Source organism: Epinephelus lanceolatus, chromosome 3, assembly GCF_041903045.1.
Source record: "Epinephelus lanceolatus isolate andai-2023 chromosome 3, ASM4190304v1, whole genome shotgun sequence".
Classification (NCBI taxonomy): Eukaryota; Metazoa; Chordata; class Actinopteri; order Perciformes; family Serranidae; genus Epinephelus; species Epinephelus lanceolatus.
Genome location: NC_135736.1, coordinates 15,871,638 through 15,894,644, shown reverse-complemented (window position 1 = coordinate 15,894,644; position 23,007 = coordinate 15,871,638). Strand labels below are relative to the sequence as shown.

Sequence of the window (23,007 nt, the reverse complement as noted above, 5' to 3'; positions counted from 1 at the left end):
AGTAATACACACAATGATGGCTTGTAGCTTTAACTTCACTTTTATTTCCAAGTGGGTGGAGAGATCTCTGTGTCCACTGTCCAGTCAGCTGGCAGCCCACTGGTCTTTTCCCTAATTCATTCATTTCCCTCCCATTGGCATTTTCAACCCCGTGCTCCACGGGCTAGGTGTGACCTGTGAGGGCAGGTTTCAGCAGGGATCATCGTGATAAGCTCCCTAGTGTATATCAAAATCTCCTAAAGATTGTATCTTACAGGGCCTGTGTGTGTGTAAGTTGGTTATGAGGTCAGAGGTGTCAGGTTGGCTGATAGGATCGCTCAGTTTGTTGTCTGTGATAAGCTGGCTGCTTTATCCCTCTGCACCTACTGGAAACAGATGACACCCGATCAAGGAAGGTCCTAGTTTACTTAAGGCTAATGTTTCTGATGATGTATGTGAGTCTTTCTGTCTAACTGCAGGGAAATGGTTTGAAATGGAAAATGTTGAATTGAATATTGACACTAGTATTATATAAACAAGTCTTTAAAGACACGTTCTAGGTTATAGGAACTAAATGATTTATTGCATCCTCTATCATACTTACAATTAAGGCATTACACTTTTGTGGTAATGATCCACCTGTCACACTGCAGGTGTAGAGGGTAAAACCTTTACCTAGGCCTAAAAGATTCCACAATGAAACGTCCCCAAGTGATTACCTACTGAACAACAATTATTTTTTGTATACAAGTTTTCAGAATTTTAGATATCTCTTTTTATAACTATAAATTTAAAAAACAGCCATTTAAAAAAAAATATTTTAACTATGCTTTTGGCGATACAATATCTTATAAATCAGGCTATGAATGATATATGAATAAAATCTCTCTATAAAAACCTTCAGAATATAGACAGGAATAAAATTGGAAAGTTTGGTGAACGTACGTGCTACTGAAGTGGAGATTTCTGGCTCAGAGAATGAGATAAAACTCGTTTTAAGAAAATGGCCTTTACAGATACGTTTTGTAATAGTCCATACATTTTTAGAGAAAAAAAATAAAACACTACAGGGTAAACATTTTAACTAATAGATATCACCATAAAAACTTCCCCAGCTGATTACTTACGTTGAGACACAGACTTATGAAGTCTTCTGAAATGATATGTTTTTTTTAATTTAAAAATGCACGTTTTCCATCCACTTCCAGAACAGAAGTCTGAACAAAATAAACACCTAAAAGGGTATTTTGTACGTTTTCTTTCACTAGTCTTAAAGAAGACATGTTATGGAAGCAAAATGGCCCAAAATCTCAAAGCTGCCCAGTGCCTGAATAAACCATGTTTTTGCCTGTAGTGTCTCCACTTTAGAGGGTTTGATCTTTAGAGGGTTTGATTTGTGCTTTTACATAAGAATAGTACAAAAAAATATCTTTGTTCTCAAAGTATTCAGATTATAACCCTTCACAAAATGATTTATTTTCTTATATTTGAACTACATTGTGGTGTTGGTTTGTCTGTCTTGTCTGCTGTAAAAGTAAAATACCTTCTTATTCTAGGTGTCCCCGAACAATGTTTAAAGCTACTATAATCATTCTGTACTACAGTACTTAAATCATCATATTTCTTTATGGTGCCATAACAGTGACTTGGATTACGACATGTAGTCTGAAAGATTCTGCTTAGTGATGAACCCACATGGATTTTTTAGCATTTTTTTTGTTTTGGATTTACAGACCAAATTTTCACTCTCTCACTGAGAAGCCAGCTGTACACTACTTGTCCGCCCCCAAAATGACAGGGTTAACAGTTAGCTGGTGGACAGAGTGGAGCATTTTGCTGCTAAAGAGTAAGACACCTGGTAAAGAGTGAATACTGAACTTATCAGGTGGCCTTGAGCACGACTCCAAATGCAGGATAGTGTTTTTGGGTGATATGAAGTCGGTGTTGTCTACAGCTTGTTGTGGTCTAAACAGCAGTTCATGCAGGGTTAAATTTAAAGAATGAGGAAAAAGTTTCAACCCAGAAAACACAATGATTACTCCACAAAAATTCTATTATATTGCAGTCGTTTATTGATTTATTTCTTCATTATCTTTTGAAATATCAGAGATTATAGTGAGTCATGAGTGTAGAATATAGGCTATTATGGAATTCAATGGCATGATCCACACAAAGGTGATGCTTATCTGCTCAGGCCTATAGTGTGAGATACAGAGGAGGTAAGCTATCTTTAAACATACGATGAGCATTGTTAAAGTTGGTCCTATGAATCCCCCATAAATGCCATCAGTGTCACATTACAAGGAGGGTCCAGGTAGGAGGATGAGTGTACGCTGAGTGTTTATTGTTCTTCAAGGGCCCTTTATGTTGGGAAATTGTATCCCAGCTATTTCTGGAAATCAGCAGGTTGGAGGCAAGGGTTACTGGCTATAATCTCCATTGCTTTAAACAGTTACTCACTGACAACTTATGCCTGAGAAATAGTTTTCTTTCATTTTCTGATATGTAAATTCACTCCTTTTTTTGTTTGTTCTAAGTTTTTAATGTCGCCTATTCTACCCCCAAAAAAAAGACTAGACAGACTATTACAACCTTAGGATTACAACCTTTGGATAGCTGTTCTATTTTGTGACAAAATTTACCGATTCAGTCTTGTTTTTTCGGATGAAAAAAAATGCAGTAACTACAAAATCCGTTCAAAACCCCGAGGTAAACCACAGTAAATGCAGTCGCTGTGTCCTTCCTTTGGTTCCAGGAGATCTGAGATTCTATCGGGCCAAGGAAAACCGCAGTGATCCTTTTACAGTCAAAAAATGTCAAAGTCATTTTTCTTAGTGTCAGTTTTAGCATTGTTACTGCAGTTAGTCTTTGTAGGGCAGTAATACATGAGCTCAGTGAAGATTGTTGTAAGTTAAAGAGATATATATTAAGGGTAGCATGGCTGCAACAGACAAGTATGTACAATATGTATCATAAAAAAAGAGGAATAAAGATGTATGTTGCACTGTAGCTCCATCATTACAGAATAATTCTGTTCTTCACTGTTTGTCAATAAATATAGAATTAATTTCATGATATGAATAAACTTCATGAGAATAATAATGGGCACTGATTGGTCATGTAGCAAAAGGCACTGAACTATAAAGTGATAAGTTTAGCAAGTGTGACCACGAACACGGTGTCATTTATTTGAAACCCACTAAAGTACCATCCATTGCATCAAGATAAGTGAAAACAGCAGCACAATACTGAATATCGAAGCATTCGCGCTAGCAGCTATACTATACTAAGGCACAGTGTTAGTGCAAAGCAGAGTTAGCGTCTATAAAGCATGCTTGTCTGCAAGTACAGTTTCATGTTTTGGTCCCTTTTAAAATCACTGAAAATATAAAGAGCAATCAGTCGTTCATGCTATGACCCATTGATAATTTCTGTACTAACTGCACCGAGGCATTTTCATTGTCTTTGGGTTGTTGTCAGGAAATTGTTTCTTTAAGTTGCTCATCCTGGTTGTCAATTATAAAAACCTTGGAACTCCAATTATATGTTTTTTCCCTTTTTTCCATGGCTCCAATTAGTGTTTCTAATGCTAGGCCCACGAGACATTATGCAGAACATTAGTTTTGTCTTGAAAAATATAGTAGCCAATTTAATCATGTTGCTTTTTAACACGCTTAATTTAAGTTACTAAAACAAAGTTTCATACTCTGTCAGAATTATGCTTCTTTTACTTTTTGGTCATAAGTGCCGCTGCCCTTGTAAGCTCCCACGTAGCCACTGTTGTCGGGGATGTCCTCGCGTCCGGCCTTTCCTTTTCCTTTGCCTGACTCGTCGAACCGCTCCTTGTGCGCTCCGGTGTATTTGGTGGTATCGGTCAGTCTGTCCACTGCTGCTGCCTTCGCTACTTTCTGAAAACAACAGAAGATTTAAAAAAGCAGTAATTTCACTCCCTCAGGTAATGACACAAACACACACACACACACACACACACACACACACACATCCCTGTATCCCATCTGCTACCCTTGCTTTCTCATAAATTCTGTTCAACTCAACTGTTTATTTCTTCCAGCACTTCCATAAATAATCCCAGTAACAGAGCTGGACTGCACTGGATTTGAAATTTCTTTGGCACCATCCAGTGGTATAATCAAGAAAGACACTGGCAGACAATAACGCACATTTTGGCTATGGCATATTGACCAGATTTGACCAATAAAACTAACAGATATGTGAACATATTGTTATGAATCCCAGTGAAAGAGAGATCTGGGTTTTTACTCCAACGTCAACTGACCATAAACATATTAAACCACAACAAAAACTTAGTTTGTTAAGGCATGTTGTGTGCCTTAGAGTGGTGAAAGGTGAGTATGTTGAGGTTATAACTGATAAATAAAATACTCACAGTGATTCCGACGTTGGCAGGCTCCTTACCAACAATGAGACCATAGAGCTGCTGAAGCGACTCGTCTTTGCTTTTGCCTTTGAATCGTTTGGGAGCCAACTCTGTCAGGGCCTGGCTGAACTGCTCAAATGTGATTACACGAGCCGACTTTGCCCTGAGGAAACACACAGTGTTGGCAAATGTTTTCTGAGGAAAATAACAAAATTATTTGAATAATGCCCTGCACCTATTTGCATATTGATACAGGAGGGGGCTACGGTGGGTATAACAGTGTGATTAGACACTTTTATTATTAAAGTATGGAGTTTGCATGTTCTCCCCATGTCATTGTGGGTTTTCTCCAGGTACTCCGGCTTCCTCCCACAGTCCAAAGACATGCAGGTTAGGTCAATTGGTGACTTTAAATTGCCTGTTGGTGTGAACGTGAGCATGAATGGTTGTCTGTCTCTATGTGTCAGCCCTGTAATAGTCTGGTGACCTGTCCAGGGTGTATCCTGCCTCTCGCCCAATGTCAGCTGGGATAGGCTCCAGCCCCCCGTGATCCCCAACAGAATAAGCGGTTACGGACAATAAATGAATGTTTACAGACAGAGGTATGAATACATTTTTGAATCTGCAGCGAGGAACCTTAAATCTCCTACCAGAGGGCAGCAGCTCATACTCTATATGCAGAGCATGAGAGGAGTCATTGATGATCTTATTGGCTATACTTAGAGTAGCCTGTTCAAATATAGACTGCATGGGAATTTGCTATTTGACATCTATTATTTTCCACGCAGTATGGATCAATCAAACACTTAGGCAGCAGCACAAGGTCACCAGGGTTGCAGCAGAGCAGCACCACCAGAAGTTGCTCATAAACCAAGGTTTAAGTTTGCAGACATTCATCTTTCCAAGAGGATCAATCCTAAGGCCTTTACAAACCCTGACCTCTCCACTGCACAACCATACATACTTACAATGGCGACCCCCTTATCTTTCATCTAGCATCTAGCACCATGCATTGGTTTATGACCAAAACCTACAAAACATGACTTTGCCATCAGCCTCAGCTGTACGCGTGCTAAGATTAGCATTGATGAATTTTTAATGACCCTATAATGTTTACTGTCGTCATGGTTTTGTGCCGTTGATATTGACGTCTGCCTTTCATGGCTGTTTGTTATGACAGGGTTGTTGGGTTGTTGAATGTTTTAGCTGCGGGAGGTTGAGTGAAATCTTACTTGACTTTGCTGAAAACAATGTCAACATCTGTAGTGGTGACGTTCTTGCCGTCGATGATGTTGCAGTCCTTGCAGAGCTTAGCGAAGTTCTTGCCGTTCATCTCCTTCCCTGTGGCTTTAGTGTCGCCATGGACTGCAAACTTCTGGAAGGAGGTCTCCACCTCTGCCAGAGACACTGAGCCCTCAGCCATACTAATGGATACACACACAGTATACACACATCATCAAACTGATAATGTTCAACATGTCAGATTAATTGTCGACAATGGTTGCATTGCCCTTCAACGATGTCCTCACTTTGGCTGATGTTCATTTACTTTCTATTCTTATAAGGACATTTTGTGAAATTAAAGAACACATATCCATAATGACTCTATTAGCTGATTGATCGCCGGGCCTGCCAAGAAATGGGCTGCCATCAGTCAGTCTAAGTGAACTCTCTTGCTCCCCCCGCCTCCCACACACACACACACAGATACACATTTTCACATCCATCATTATATTCTTGTTACTCAAGCTGCTCTCGGGCCAATTTAATTCAATCAGGTCAATTTCCAAATGGCTGCTCTGCTGTTCGATCTACAGTGAATGAACAAACATGCTCCTTCTCTCTCTTCTTCTCCCTCTCTACTCAATCTCTCTCTCTAACACTCACAAACACACACTGACACACACTCGACCATAACTTGTTACTGCGGAAAAAAAAGGTGAGGATGTATATTCAGTAGGAAAAAGTAGAATTTTTAATAATAAAAAAAATTGTTCAAAGAAAATTATTTCATAATTATTTCATAATGTATTTCTTTTTCATAGCAGAAAAAAAGAGCATCTAAATACACTTGTTAAGCTTGTATTGAATTTTACAGTCTTTGGCCGGACACTTTATTGGTGGGCAGGTGGATAACAATAAAAACAGCTGCCAAATGTTGCCAAGCACTAAACCAAAACATAAAGCATGTACATAAATCACACTGCAGATTCAGCGATGCAGCTCTGCATGGCTACATGCACTTTGCAATATGAGGTTGAATCATTTTTTAAAATCTGACATCAACGTGTTGTTGCATCTAAAAATGACCACATAAATATTACAGATTGTCTGTTGTTAGTGGAACATGAAATGAGACATGTAGTTATGGCAGTCCGAAGACTTGTTTTCTGCTGCTGTCTCCATCGCCCCTCTGTTGTATTACAGTGCTAGTGCAAGAAACGGTGATGCTGAAAAAGAGAGAGTAAAGTGTACCTGCTGCCGTAAATGGAAGGATGCTGTGTAAATACTCAGGGAAATCCTGATTCTCGTACAGCTGCTTGACCTCTTCGTCTTTCTCCTCTGCCTCTCCTCCTTCCTGCCACTCCCAGGCTTTCTCACAATGACGACAGAGATGGAGAGATACAGAGAGGCAGGAGGAGAGAGGGAAGAGGGAGGGAGGAGGGAGAGAGTACCGACCAGCACAGTCAATGACATCATAGGCACTCAGCCTCTCTTGTGTCTATTCACTCTCATTAGCTCCTCGCCTCTGTGCACACAGTTGCTCCCTCTGTGGAAAGATTTGCCATGGTGTTTATTTCAATGCAGTAGTCTATTTATGTGTGTTACATTTCTTCTGCCTTTTGTAATCCATGTTTTGAGGCAGGTGCAACATCAATAAAGATTAGTTTTCTCTCCATTCTCCCCTCTATAACACTGAACTCAACTCACAGCTATCTGCTCTTCATTGCACACCCACCCTCTTGCCCTGTCTGTTTTTTTCTCCTCTTACTGTCATTGTCACAAGAGTCCTGTTGTCTGGACAAAGATGAGAGCGGCCCTTCAAAGCACAAAGCACCATGACAGCTGACACATTACAGGAAAGATTATCCCATCTCACAGCTTCATTTCAATCAAACTGAATATCACCAGGAAAACGGAGCAGGCCTCTTTACACACTGATGAGAGTGGGATCACTCAAACAATAGATTTAGTACATTATTATACTACAACTGTTATGCTAAACGGTATTCTGTCATTATTTTAAAATATAGTATGTGTTTTCACCCTGACTCAATCCTACTCAATAACATATTATTCATACTTACATTGGGGGAAAGTAAGTAACATAGAGTGATTTTGAAAGTGTATTTCAAAAAGTAGCAAAAGGACTCCCGCACACTGTCCAACTTGCAATACATCATTTATTTGCAACGTTTCGGTACTAGACCTTCATCAGGCAAACAGTTTTTTGTTCATGAGAAGCCATCTTAAATAGGGAGTGGTCGTTTCTCCACGACCAATCCCATTCCCACGCGTAAACACAGAGGGACAAACAGACAGACAACAGTGTGCGGGAGTCCTTTTGCTACTTTTTGGTCTTTTTTCTCCAACGCACCTGTCTTGTTTTATAGATGTGCGAAGTGCTTCCTTTGTTCGAAAGTGTATTTCAAAAAGAAATGTTCCTTTCCACCACATTGTTATGGTCACAATAGTAGTTTTGTAAACAGACATCGTTCAGTGTACTTTTTTTTATGTCTCAGTGTACTTAATGAAATTTTGGCACTACACAATTGTAAATTCCCTAGGCAAAATATTTTAAGTATTTTTGCATTTTTTTCTTACCTTCTGTCTGAGTATCAGTCTGCACTTGTGATAGTGTTCAGGCTCAGCTACCAGTGATGAATTTGTCACTTTTTTCTTTGCGCAGTTCCTTTACAACAGTGGTTCCCAACTGTTGGGTCACAGTCCCAAAGTAGGTGGCGGGTCCACTCTGAATGGACCACAAGTGACTCACAAATGCACACACTTTATTTCTTAGTTATTTGCAGCACAGAGCTTTTATTTTGAAGTGCCATTTCCTGCTCGAGATTGATAGACTAATGGACAGCTACTTGAAAGAGACAGCAAACTAGCTAAACAACATGGCCAAATGCAAGTATGACACTGACACCAAATTGTGTGGACCTTGAACTAATGACTAAGGATAAATCTGGACCCTGAGGCTGGACCAGTTAGGAACCACAGCTTTAGAAAGTTAATGGCTACTGGAAGTTATTGAATGTAAATGATCTTTGGACACAAGGACTAATTAGTTGTACCTGAAAAGAATGAAGCCATATGAGAGTTTAGTTCATTTAAAGTGTTAGGTTCACAGGAATAAGCATGTCCTTGAGCAGCTGATACACTCCCCTGCCTCATGCTTTTGATTGTAATTACTATTTCTTAAAAGGTTAGAGCAACTGTTTTACAACTGCAGTGTTTAAAACAGATTATTTGTTGAATGACTGAAAATTAGAAGAAACTTGAATTAATATAACTGGGATGAGCTAAAATAATCAATCACACCCTTAGGATGAAACCATTGGAGGTAAAACCAGGCAGAACCTAAATAATATGTATTAAGCATCAAAACTGTAATCACTGATTTCAACAGCAGGTCTAACCCTAACCTGACTTCTTCTTTCTTTCCCTGTATTTATCATATTGCCTATGCCAGCAGCTGGCTTTGAGTCAGTGTAAAAAAAGCTCAGACTATATTCATTTTCATGAAACCACAGTATTTCCAAAGCCATTTATATTCTAATTGCCACTGGTTTCCATGCAAATTTGTCCCATTGAGACATTTCTTGTCCACACTGTCATAGGCATAAGTTATTTAATTCAAAAATTTGAAGCAGATAAAAACAAGGTATTTTTCCATTCATTGGTCATAAAATATAGACTTGTTACTCCTGGGTTTACTGAAATCATTGACAAACATTTTGTGGTAAAAGCATAAAAAAAATATTATTTACTAAGATTATGTTGTTCAGTAGTCTTAGTCTGTGTAATGGACAGTCAGTGAAGTTTTAATATGTAACAACAGATTATGCCTTTAAATAAATCCAAAATGAGAGAAAAGTATTGGTTGTTTCAGCACATGTGATACTGCAATTGTTTTTCAGGATGTCAGTGTGCTCCAGTGGGTACCCACATACTGATGCTCATGTTCTGTGTTTTGTTCACAAGACAAACAGAGCAAGTTGTTTTGGCATCATGCACCATCATGAAACTCACTGCTCAGTCATTCATGGAAAGCCAAAGGGTGTGAAGGACCAAGTGTCCCCTCATTAGAAATACTAACGAGTACAGTGAATTCCTCACTAATGAAGAATGCTGGTTTTAGGGGGAAGTCTAAGTAAATCAGTAGTGGACAGTAACACTAATGCCTGAGGAAATAACTGACTGGTTTCTGAGTGTTGTGATTTCACAATGTGCTGACATCGGGTGTTACGACAAACCCTATTTTGTAAATATCAAGAAAAAGTTCATGCCTAAACAGATCACAGTGTCATGGTATCAACTCATTATCACCAATGATAGCAGGTGATCATGCTTCGTTCCATGAGATTTAATCATTCATGCTCTGGATGGCTTATATTCAGTGGCAGTCCTAGACCCTGAGGAACCCCAGGAAAAGAAGCCCATTGTAGCCCTGTCCTAACTGAGGATATCAAGCTATCATATGGTAGCGAGAAAGGACTTCACTTAAGGTGTTTTGGTGGCAGCAACCACCATATAGTGCCTTAAAGGGGGATTGAAGGGGCCTTACAGTTGCCATGGGGGGCCTCTCTTCCAAATCATCTTGGAGAGCCCCAAACATTTGCCTGGTTTGCCTCTCCTGACCGTGTGCCTCTGCCTATGTTAGTTTTTATTTTTGCTGACAACTTAACTTTACTGTGAGTTCACTTAAAATTCCTGCTTGTTGTGCAGATTCCTTCATGGTATCAGTTTGTTTCTTTTAAATGCTGTGAAAAGGGTTCTGTGGGAAGACACTGTGTTTACAGTAAACACACCGCCTTCCCTTTAAATATCACCAGAGATTAGCTTTGCCTCTGGTTTGACAAGGAGTTGTAGGATCACAGGAGCGTATTTTGGACTCTCTCTCTGGACCACAGCAGAACTTGACTCACCATCACTTTGCAGACTTATTCATATCTTAATAGAGTGGGGTTTCACCCAGGACACAAATTCTGATCCTGAGTTGGTCCCATATTTGTCTCTTCCAGCATCATCATGGCGGAGTCTAGTTTCCCTCTACCACCAGACGATTACTGTCCTCTGTGTGTGGACGCACTGAGAGACCCAGTCACGATCCCCTGCGGTGACACCTACTGCCTGGAGTGCATCAAAATCTACTGGGACCAGTTTGACCACATGGGTGTGTACAGCTGCCCACAGTGCCGCGCAACCTTCACACCACGGCCCGTGCTGAGACGCAATCTGCCAGACGTGCACCACGAACCACGGCGCCAGCTCCCGGAGCTCACTCCGTTCCCCTACATGCACAGGGAATCCTTCTGCGATTTCTGCGTTGGCCGTCGCAACAAGGCCGTTAAGTCGTGCCTCATGTGCCTGGCCTACTACTGCGAAACACACGTCAAGCCACATTATGAGTCGTCCACCTTCAAGAGACACAAGCTGGTGGATGAGACGGGCCACCTGGACAGGAAGATCTGCCCCCAGCATGAGAAGGGCCTGGAGCTGTTCTGTCGCTCCGACCAGATGTGTATCTGCGTGCTTTGTACTGTCAGAGAGCACCGCGGCCACAACATTACCTCAGCAGAAGAAGAGCGCATCGAGAAACAAGTGAGTCTGAATTGGTTGTGAGTCTATATGTGACCCTGTCTGTGTTTTGTTCTCTTATGTGACTGTGACTGACAAAAACCTGTCCTCTTATTGTCATGTTCTTCCAACAGAAAGTCTTGGTGGTCACCCAATCTGAAGTCCAGCACATCATTCAGGAGAGGATGAAGGAGCTGCAGGAGCTCAAACATAATGTCGATGTTCTCAAAGTAAGATCAGCTGTTGCCTAACCAAACATCAGTAATTACATCTGTAAAAATTCATGACGCAATGTGACATTGTGTATTTGGGAGGCAAGAAAATATGACCCAAAATATTTTACAAAAATGTTCATCTTAAAGGGATAGTTCAGATATTTTTGAGGTGGGGTTATATGAAGTATTTGTCCATATTCCACGTATTTCCTAGATGGTGTAGTACCGCCATGAAAATTGCAATGTATTGCCATGGATGGAGGGAAGCAGCAAACTGTATTTTAGCCACCTTAGAAAAATTCAATGTCAGTTTAAGTGTACACCATATCTAGAATATTTTCACCACTTTACCTTGCCATCAGACAGCCCTTCCTGACAGGGAACTGAAGCTGTTCCCCTCTTCAAAGCTACCAGACTCCCTTTACAAAAACAGCAAAATTACTTTGCAGAACACAGGAGTTGTTGGTCTACCCCTGCCTCAATCATTTAGTTTATTTGTGTCACAGTGTGACTTTGGTGAATCTGAACCAACCCTTTGAAACACCAAAGCCATACGATAATATAAACAAACTAGCTAATCAAGGCAGTGATAGAGCAGCAACTCTGCAAGTAAAATTACTGTTTTTGTCAATGAAGTCTGGCTTTGACCACTTTAGTTCTCCCTGGAGATGACTGTCTATTCAAAATAGAGTATACACTTAAACTGATATCAATTTTTTTTTTAGGTAATTCTTGTTTTAGATGGCTCAAATACAATGTGCTGCTCCCCCCATCCCTAATCCATTGCTTAGCTTCCGTGGCAGTACTCTTGCCTGCTTCTCCAAACTGGGGCAGACAGTGTTATCCACTGAAGGAAATACACTGACTATGGAAAAGAACCTTGTAGAGCCCCACTTCAAAAAATCTTAACTATCCCTTTTAGTACAGTATGTAGAGATTTTTTTAAATGGCATCGTCTGATGGTGGTATTAAATATCAAACCCCACCCTGTCCTAAAACCTCTCGACAAACTGGTCTTCCCTTTTAGAGTGCTGCCCAGCGAGCACAGGCAGAAAGTGATAAGACCTTCCATGAAATGCTGCAGGCGGTGGAGCGCTGGAAGGCTGAAATCCATCAGATGATAACGGCCAACATGCAGGCAGCAATGTCACAGGCTGAGGGCTATGTGGACCGTCTGGAGCAGGAGATACTGGAGCTACAGCGCAGAGATGCAGAGCTACGACAGATCCTCGAAACAGAGGACAACATTCACTTTCTGCAGGTGCTTTAAGATCATACAGGGCTGCAAGAAATGATAGCATTTATGTCTTAGTTCTTGTTACATAATGTGACACTGATGGAATGCCACATTTACTACACTCACTGGTGTTTAGGACAGTTTGCAGTAAAGTTTGACTTGACTTTAAACTGCGGTCAGAGATGTTTACACATCAGACACTAGAATCTGGGAGTTGCATAACTCTCAAAGTTATCTTTTGTTAGTTACACATGACCAGACAGTTTTATTGTATCTAACATAAAAATACTGCTTAGGTTAGAGTCCCATAGATAAATCATCAATGCTTTTTTTTCTACTTTCTGTCCAAGAACTTTCTTTCTTCACTTTTACGTTTGTGGTTCTGACTTGTTGACTGGATTATGGAGCTCCTACTTCTTGTCATATAGAATTTTCCAACCCTGTGCGTCCCTCCTGAGGCCATGGTGCCCAAAGTTCTCATCAACCCTCAGTTCTCCTTTGGAGAGATGAGCAAGACAGCCACCGAGATGAAGGAACATTTGGATGACATCTGTAAGAATGAACTGAGCAAAATCTCCAAGACAGGTTTGAACCTCGTAGATATTATTAACAAAATATCATTATACTGTGAAAGCTATAAAGTGGGCCAGTGACAGGTTAACGTACTGCTGTATCATCTTCACAGTCAGTGAAACCCCTGTGTACATACTTCTGCCAAGAAATGGAGACAAACGCCTAAAAGGTAAGCGTCTGTTTACTGAAATATGTATATAAGATTATATAGATTTTATTTTAGGGTAGAGATCAAGGGAGATGTAGATTAGATATCTGATTAGATGTATGTATTGTTGTAGTTCACTTTGGATTTATTAAAAAATAAACTATGATAAAATGTATTAGAATATAACACATGTCCCTGTTTTCATATCTAAACAGTTCCTTCCAGAGTTGATTTTCAGGAGCCAAAGTCCAGGACAGACTTCCTAAGATGTGAGTAAAGTGTTTAAAATGCAGCCTTTTCAGTGCCCATCACTGTTGTCACAAACAAAACTGTGACTTGTGTTTTCTTGACAAAAGTAAAAACAAAAACCATTTTATATTTATTCATTTTGCATTCTCAGATATTTAGTTGTTGTGGATGAAAAACAGACAGAGTGAGAAATGTGTGTTGTCTTTGCTCAGACTCCTGCAAGATGTCCTTCGATCCAAACACAGTCTACAAAGAGCTGGTCCTGTCAGACGGAAACCAGAGGGTCACACGGAAGAAATCAGTCCAGTTTTACCCAGATCATCCAGAGCGCTTCGATGGCTTCTCCCAGGTGCTGTGCAAAGAGCCTCTGACTGGTTTCAGATTTTACTGGGAGGCAGAGTGGAGCGGGGAGTTTTCCATCGGGGTGGCCTATAAGAGTATCAGTCGCAAGGGGAAGAATTCGCACAGCCTTCTGGGCTATAATGACAAGTCTTGGAGTCTCCTCTGCTCAGACTCAGGCTACTCTGCCTGGCACAACAAAATAGACAAAGACCTTCCTGAAGCGCGCAGGGCCACGCGTATTGGTGTGTACCTGGATTATGCAGGAAACACTGTGGCCTTTTACTCCATATCAGAGACTATGGATCTTATCCACAGATTCAAAGCTCAGTTCAGTGAGCCCTTGTATGCTGGTTTTGGTGTGGGCTCCTCTGTTACCCTCTGCCAGCTGAAGCAGAATCCCACACCTTACTAAGGGTGCTTTCAGACCTAGAGTTGTTTGCTTTGGTCCGAATCGGGGACTTATTTTGTTACACAACTCTAGGCATAATTGCCTAGAGTTGGTTCGTGTTCTCACCGCAGCATTTACTAGTGGACCAGCTCAAATCCCTTGCGCGAGAAAGCTGCTCTTGATTGGTTAGAATTTCCATGCAAGAAAAATTCAGGAAGTAAACAAAACATTGAAAAAGAGTAGACTTGCAAGAAAATGTGGCGCTTTCTAATGGAGGGTCAGCTACGCAGGTTGATTTTAGCACTGCTCATCTTGTATTATATTGCTTGCATTGTTCATTTTAGCCAAACCATACAGTTTGAAAACGAGGCGTGGGTCCAACTAGAAAACAATGTTTTGATGCATTGGATGTGCTGAATGTGCATATTAAAGCAGTACAGGAGGAGGTGCACATTAATAATCCTTCAGGACTGTAACATGCTCATGCTTGTTGAACCCAAACAATGTGTAATGTGGCTGCAGTTGGTTCAGATCAAGGTTGGAACACATTCTCACCACAAATGAACCGCACCAGAGTTCGTTTGTAACTGGACTGAGACCACCTCTTCAGGAAGGTTTTGGTCCACTTGTTTTGTTGCACACCTGAGTGTGATTGCTGTGTTCACACCTGCCCAAATGAATCGCACTTAGGGGGCAAACGAGCTTGAGTTCGATTGAACTGAACCAAACAAGGCAGGTGTCAAAGCACCCTAACTGACAGGGACGCTGTGGGGAGTCCATTGTGAAAGGTATAGAACTCATAGTGCAGAGTTATTTTCTGTAAAAATACATTTTTAAATCATTCTCATTTATTGTTGTTGTATCCACACTCTATATGTTCCTGTAATATATAGTGATAGTGATCTCATTGAATATAAGTTCCTGTTTCCTGTTCGGAGAAATATATGTTGATTTAATACAGACATGGCATGTAATGCAATCCCCTAATGCTAATAACCTATATTCAGCTGTGTTGTTTCAATGAGCATTAACATTGTGAGGCTGCATTCATCTGCAGATCGCTGACTAAAATATTGTGTTTGTATGTACAGTAAAAACAAAAATGTGATTTTCATAACTATGTTTTCCTCAGTGTATAATCACCTGTCAATAAGGAAAGCTGAGCCACTGAGCCAGCCATATTGTTCTACAGTAGCCCAGAATGGACAAATCAAATGCTGCCTCTAAATAGGACCATTTGCATTTTCTCCCACGTGCTTGGCACATGGGAGAAGTTTCAGTTTTGCAGCCTCACCACTAGATGTCACTAAATTGTACATACTGGACCTTTAAGTGTTCATATTTATACAAATATTCTAAAAAAGTCATTGGATGTAGTCATTCTAATGACTGCATTTGTAAATAATTTAACCTTGTTTAGTGACTCTCTTACATTTATCCTGATGATAAACACTAATCAACACTGGGCACTGAACTTATTCTTGTTGATGATGTATAAAACAGTAATGCACAGATTGTCAATATCAAAGTGTAGAAGTCATAATTTGTCAATAAATAACAAACAATGGAAAACACAAACACACAACTGTATTATTTGAAACACAAAACTGTCATTAACATAACAGTCTTATTCTTTACTACTTTATTTCATATTATAAAAAGCCTAAAAAGTTCATCTGTAAAAGAGCATTCATTCTGCACCAGCATTATGTACTTTCTGAAGTTAAGAATCTGAAATAAAATATCATAGGCTTTTTGATGTTGTTGCTTTTTTTTTAATTTTATTTTTTTTCCATTTTTCAAAACCTACTTAACTGACCATGACTTTATATATGAAATGAGTTAAAAGGACTGTTTAATCAACTTTTTCTACTAATAATATTCTAACAGCATAAAATATCATTTCTCCTACCTGGATATTGTTAATCCTCAATCACTTCTCTGACCCTTCAGCATCACCATATTCTTTACATGTTTATACACTTAACATGAACACACTGAACACACTCTCTAAATAGGCATGTTGCACCCTTAACATTGTTCATGACCTTCAGCAAACTGCTCCATCAATTTTAACAACCGAACAAGCTTCAAAATGATCAAGTGTCATCACATGCAGAATCAAAATCCAGTTTAGTGCAAAGTAGGTTTTCACATACAAGGCATTTGCTTAGGTGTTCTGATGCATACACAAGACACATAAAAAATAGAAGACAAAAAAATATCTAACTGGTGGACTCTTGTGTTGTCTGTGATGTGTTGATATGAAGAGGCCTAAACTATGACAGCAAGAGGTTAACTTAATCCTCCTTAATTACTACCATATAACTCCAGCCCCTCTCCCATGAAGTACAACAGAAAAAGGGCGGCCATATTGCATCCAATTCAGTGCAACAAAACACAGAAAACACACCTAACAGCAAGTGGTAAAAACAAAATCCTCCGTCAGTTACAACATATAACCTGAGCCCCTACACAAATGAAGTGTCCCGGAATATGTTAGCATATTACACAATACATTTAGGCAAAAAAATTAACTTATAAACAGCTTAACAGTGCTAAAACAGAGAAATTACAACAAGTGCAATGTCTCTTACCTCTCCCATGAAGTACAACAGCAAAAGGGGAGAAGTAAAGCAGGAGACACCATATGGGTGGGGTACCCCAAAAGGTGTCCTAGTCATATTTATAGGACTCTATGTACTAAAAACATATGGCTAAACCAACCAAAGCATGAACACTTGACCTTAAACAAAACTTTAGTGACCTCCCCTATTTAATTTACTAATTTAATTCAATTTAATTTAATTTAATTATGCTGTAACACATTCATCATATCAGAAAAATGCCAAAATCCTGAAGGCTTATGTACACTAAAGGTGTCTGCTGAGAGCTCTGGGAGCTGCTCCTGCCACCTTTTCTTTGATAGCCTGTGGCTGCTACAGCAAGCAGTTAGTGGGACATAATAGAGGATCTCAGAGTCACCTACTGTCACCTTTCATATCTTTAAATGTTTTTGCCTTTATATGCTTACATGCGAATGTGGATATTTTTAATTTATCTGGAATTTGTGTGGACTTCTAAGCAACCCACATGAGAAAGATCAGTCTTCCCTGTTTTGGCTCACATGATTTGCAAGAGAAATGATCCAAAGGCATGTACAGCACTGCTTTACATGTTTTCCACGTAACAGACACCAAGCACGGCCATGGCCCTATAAACAAATTTGCAGACAAAGGAGGCAGTCAACCAGTGAACTGCTAAATAATTGTAGAAATCCAACTGCTGTACTGTTCACATTGAGTGCAAGAGTATATTATGTGTATATTACAACAAGCCTTACTGTTGTATTAAGGTAAACACTGCAGATGAGTCAGCTGACATTTATGTCAATGGCAGAATTGCCTATGACTACAGATATATAATGAGATGGAGGTCACATTCTAAATATACACAGAGGTATTTCTTACTCTATTATATTCTTTTTATTCTGTTCTATCCTATTCTACCCTCTACTGCATGTACTGCAGTGTAAAACTTTAAACATACTGAATGTAAAGTGTGACATCAGAGGCACTGTTGGATTTGTCAACCAAAACTTAAAGGTGGCCTGCAGAGTTTATATTTGCATTCAGTGTTCTCGCCACTCACAAACACTAACTGTTTGTAATGTGTATCCTTGAGATCTAAGGAATGTGTTGCATGCATTTCTTTCCCCATGTAACATTTGGAAAACAGATTTTAAAATGTTTTTTTAAATCCTGCATTCATGTTTACAAGCTAGCTAGAGTGTTACCGCCACCTGTACGTAAGTGGGATAGCATACAGGCTGTTCTCATGCACTGTTCATACCTTTTCCTACAAAAAACAGTAATGCACCAAAGTTAGCACATATCCCACGTAACCATGAGCCAGCAGTTTGTATATAAATCACGTATATGGGAAGGCTGCAATCACATGACCAATGCGCTGATGGCAGTTGGGAAGGAAGCAGTCCTTTAAGGTGACAGATTGGGGTGGTGGATGGGTCACAAAACACAGGACTTTCCCCAGGAGACCAGTGTTGGGAATCATTTGAAACCAAGTGAGCTTTGAGTCATTTTAACATACGTCATCATACGGACTGCTGTATGAGGACACACTGTACTATAAAGGCAAGGCATCTTTTTTTGTATAGCACATTTCATACACTAGGTCAATTCAAAGTGCTTTACAGAGCAATAAAATGTAAAACATAATAAAGGATACAGATTTACCGTAAAAGAGTGAAGAGAAAAAATATAAAAGGTAAAATTATTTACTAAATGATTTGTAATAAAAAAGATTATCATAGAAAATAGCAAAAGTGCAGACAAGTGGTGCAAAGATAAAAATATTATTTTAAAAATAAGTTTAAAAATAAGTTTACAGTCATTACAGGGTGGAGTAGGCACTGCAAAAAAGGAATGATTTAAGCTTTGACTCAAGAGTACTCCGAGTCGCAGCTTGTCTAACATGATCTGGGAGGTTATTCCAGATTTGTGCTGCATGAAAACAAAACACTGCTTCACCATGTTTTGTTCTGACTCTTGGGACGGTCAGTAGGCCAGTCCCAGATATCCTCAGGGTCCTTGAAGGAACATATGTCACAAGCATGTCACAGATATATTTGGGCACTGAGTGATTTATACACAAGCAGCAAGGATTTAAAATCAATTCTAAAAATGCCAGGTAGCCAGTGTAAGGATTTTTAGAACTGGAGATATGTGGTCCTAGTTTTTGTCAGGACCCTAGCAGCAGCAATCCTGAATAAGCTGAAGTTGCCGAACAGCTTGCTATGAAAGTCCTACAAACAGACCATTGCAGTGATCTACTGGAAATAAAGGCGTGGGTGAGCCTTTCAAGGTCCTGCTTTGACATTACTCCTCTGACTCTAGCATGTTTTTTAAATGCTAGCGGGCAGACGACGTTACGGATTTAATGTGGCTGTGGAAATTTAAATCGGAATCCAGGATAACACCAAGGTTCATTGTGTGACTCTTAGTTATACAAGAGAGAGATTTCAAGGTGGGAGCTGACGCTCTGTTTTTCTTTCTGTGGCTCAAAGACAATTATGTTGTCTTACCTCTGTTGAGTTGGAGTAAATTTTAACTCATCCAAACACTGATTTGCTCAATACGTTATCACAGTAGCTCTACAGGTCCATAATCACCTGGTGAAAGTGATACTGTATGTATATTTGCGTGTCATCTGCATAATTATGGTGGACTACTTCATCATTTTGTATGATCTGGCCTAATGGAAGCATACAGAGATTAAACAAGAGGGGTCCCGAAATGGACCCCTGAGGAACCCCACATCTCACAGGTATCTGGTCTGATTTATGGTTACCAATAGAGACAAATTACTTCCTGTCATGAAGATATGAGATATAAGATATGATATGATTTGAACCATTTGAGGACAGTTCCAGAGAGTCTGACCTAGTTTTCTTGTCTTTGTAACAAAACTGTGTGGTCCACTGTGTCAAAAGCAGCACTTTAATCCAACAGCACTAAGTCAGAGACTAAGTAACAGAGACTTTGTCTGAGTCAATGTTCACACGAATGTCATTTATTACCTTTACGAGTGCAGTCTCAGTGCAGTGATGGGGCCGAAGACCTGACTGAAACTTATCAAAGCAATTGTTCACCTTCAAAAAGTTGCTATGTTGGTGGTAGACAACTTTTTCAATAACTTTACTTCAAAACGGTAAGTTTGAAAAAGGCTGGTAGTTTCGTCGGTACAGTGGCATTAAGACTGCTCTTCTTTAGGAGAGGTGTGATGACTGCGGTTTTCAAAGCATTTAAAAAAGTGCCAGATTGGAGAGAGTCATTAACTATAAGAGTCAGCTGTTTTACCAGGATACCCAGGATATTGGGTAAAACATCAAGGCAGCAAGTGGAAGAACTGAGACTGCAGACAATGTCTTCCAGTGTTTTGTCATTGACAGACTTTGGGAAGACTGCAGTGAGGGCACTTTATTATTTGGCACTGAGGAGTTGATCGCACATTTGATGTCTTGAACCTAATTATAAACCCATTGGCAGAAATGTGTGGTGTAACCTGCATGCATACACAGTAACCCGCTGCCAGATAATAGTCAAACATCCGTCCAATCATCCATTTTGGTATTCCTGTACTGTGTCACAGTGGCTGGATCAATCCTAGCAGACAGTGATCCCAATTTTAGAACCATTTTTGTTTTGAATAAAAATTTCCATTTTGCAGCCTATTTGTTGATTGTTGTTTCTGTATTATATTTGATTATGTCAACACTGAAGTGAGTAATAAGAGCCTGGAAGGCTATTTGTGTGTCAGTGTGGATCTTCACTTCACTGCTGCTTCACCAGAATCCAGACACTGCTCAACTCTGTACCAGGTTTGAATCAAGGACTTTATTCTTTAGATTAAAGGGGCAAATTTGTTAAATTACATACAGTATGTTATCCCTGTGCCTTTTCAAACTGTTGTAACTGTTTGGTATTTGCTGACAAAGAGTTAATGTGCATTCTGTACCTTGTTAAGCCCCAGATCAGAGAAAATTTCAAGTTTAGGTTAAAACTTCTGAAGCTGTCTTTTCTTCTTCTTTACAGACACAAAATGAACGACACCTCACCTCCTTTTGACCCTCATCTTAAGGCTTTAATCATGGCTTCAGCTACATTAAACAACATCCTGGGTCTTCCTTTGAATGTTTATGTTATGTGGCTGATACTGACAGGTGCCAGAGAGACTCTGGCCTCAGACTTAATGTCTCTCAACCTGGCTATGTCTGAAATCCTTTTCGCTGTGTCCTGCATAGGCTTCATGGTTTATTTACAGTTTGGATCACCCTTTGGTTTTGAAGTCTTCATGTTCTTACGTGGCCTCCTCTTTTCAGCCCGTCCGCTCTTCCTATGTTGCATCTGCATTGATTACTATCTTGGGGTCGTCCATCCCGTGTTATTTCTCCGTTTTAAACCCCTGAGGTACAGGGTGGCCTGTTGTTGTGTTATTTGGTCAATAATCTTGGTTTCCTGCATCTACTCTTGGTACACCTATCCAAATGCTCTGTATATGTATGCGTTTTTCATACAGAATCTTCTCCTCTTCTCAGCAATGCTCTTCTGCTGCCTCTCAGTTCTCAGGGTTCTGAAACGTCCTGGGCCAGGAGAGAAAGAAACAGAGAAGAAGAAGAGCAATAAAATGAAAAGAACAGCCTTTAAAATCATTTTGCTTATTATGATTTCCTTGGCCATTAATTTCCTTTTGTATATGGCTGTGATTCCTCTGCAGTGTTGCTTGACATTGCTGGAGATTTCTAAAGCCACAACTGTTTGCATGAGTTTAGCTTTAATAACTGGGATTATACAGCCCATCCTCTACTTCCACAGGACAAGAAAACTCCTCTGCTTCAGGAAGATCTAATTATCACTGTCAGTAGACCCATTTATATATGTGCTGTATAATGTAATGTAATGTGTTCTCGTGTCTTCTGGTTGCTGGTGAATTTGTATTTTACTTAAAGTCCGTGCTCATGACTCAAAAAATGTATTCTTCAAAAACTGTATTCTTTCTACCTTGATTCCACATAGCCCTTATGGTGACATCCTTTTTTTTTAATGATGTAATTTTTCATTGGTTGTGACATATTTACGGTACAATAAATGTATACTGTACATTATTGTATTAAGATTTAATTGGTTCATTTATTTTAATGTTTGGTAAATAATGTGATGGTGATAGTGAAAATACTTTACTTGTTTAAACTCAGTGTATTCTTTTCAGGTTCAATGAGTGTGAGGAATTATTAATGAGTTGACAGTTCTCTAAGATTTGAGATTCTGCAACACAAACAAAATTATAGCTGCTGTACAGCTGAGCATTTGATGAGGAAGAGAAATTAGAAATATAGGAGGGTCCGTCAGCAAACTGCTTGAAACATAGACCCTTTTAGGGCCAAAGTCACATAATGTCATTTTATTAGCTGGAGGCAAAACAACTCGCCAGCACAGGGCTGTAGGCTACACAGGAGTCTTAAAAGTTGTCTTGTTGTGTTAATGGGAGCCAGAATAGAAGCAGTCACAGTTCAAAACTTAAATTTTATCACATACCAGCTGCCACTGCCTGTTAACAAAAACAAAGACAACTGTGGTTAAATGCGATAATACGAAAGGACTGGACAGAGCTCAATCATCTAAATTCATATCAGGTTAGGGAAGAAGTATTTACTGTTGTAGGGATGAATAACATTGTGTATTAAGGGTTATCATGTCCACCTAATCAGAAGCTAGGGAGGTATGAAGAGGAATATTGGATTTCTCCATCAAGTGTCGTCCTCCTTTGTAAGACTGGCATAGTAACCAACCACAAAGTCGACCATCCCACCTTCAGCAATCCTATCAAATCATCCACCCACTGAGTGAGAGCATACAGGTGGGCCAGTCTGGTCCCACTGGTCAGTGTTTAATTTATCAAGTAACTCTCGCGGAGAGTGAGTGACATGGTGCATTTGTAAATTCAGTCTGATGCTTTAGACTAAAATGAGAGCCCTGAACAGAGTGTTTTATCTCTACATTATCTCTGGGAATTAGTGCCCAGCGTGCACTCTGCCAGTCCAGATTGCGATGCTCTGGATAACTGAACGGTAAATTCCTACAGTGCTCTGAA

At 39.8% G+C, this 23,007-nt stretch overlaps 2 protein-coding genes across 2 annotated transcripts; one reads left to right on the top strand and one right to left on the bottom strand.

The window, feature by feature from the left end:
* Positions 1–2,033: 2,033 nt before the first annotated feature.
* Positions 2,034–6,989, bottom strand: tppp2 (tubulin polymerization-promoting protein family member 2). The gene is made up of 4 exons (XM_033623357.2): positions 6,854–6,989; positions 5,611–5,802; positions 4,388–4,541; positions 2,034–3,887 (listed from the first exon to the last, which is right to left on the bottom strand). The coding sequence occupies exons 2-4, from the start codon at positions 5,799–5,801 to the stop codon at positions 3,696–3,698; spliced, it is 537 nt and encodes a 178-aa protein (XP_033479248.1). The 5' UTR covers position 5,802; positions 6,854–6,989; the 3' UTR covers positions 2,034–3,695.
* Positions 6,990–10,478: 3,489 nt separating this feature from the next.
* ftr84 (finTRIM family, member 84) lies at positions 10,479–16,050 on the top strand. The gene is made up of 7 exons (XM_033624864.2): positions 10,479–11,209; positions 11,320–11,415; positions 12,428–12,661; positions 13,066–13,222; positions 13,323–13,379; positions 13,574–13,627; positions 13,820–16,050. Exons 1-7 carry the CDS (start codon positions 10,637–10,639, stop codon positions 14,359–14,361), a joined length of 1,713 nt encoding a protein of 570 aa, XP_033480755.1. The 5' UTR covers positions 10,479–10,636; the 3' UTR covers positions 14,362–16,050.
* Positions 16,051–23,007: the final 6,957 nt, after the last annotated feature.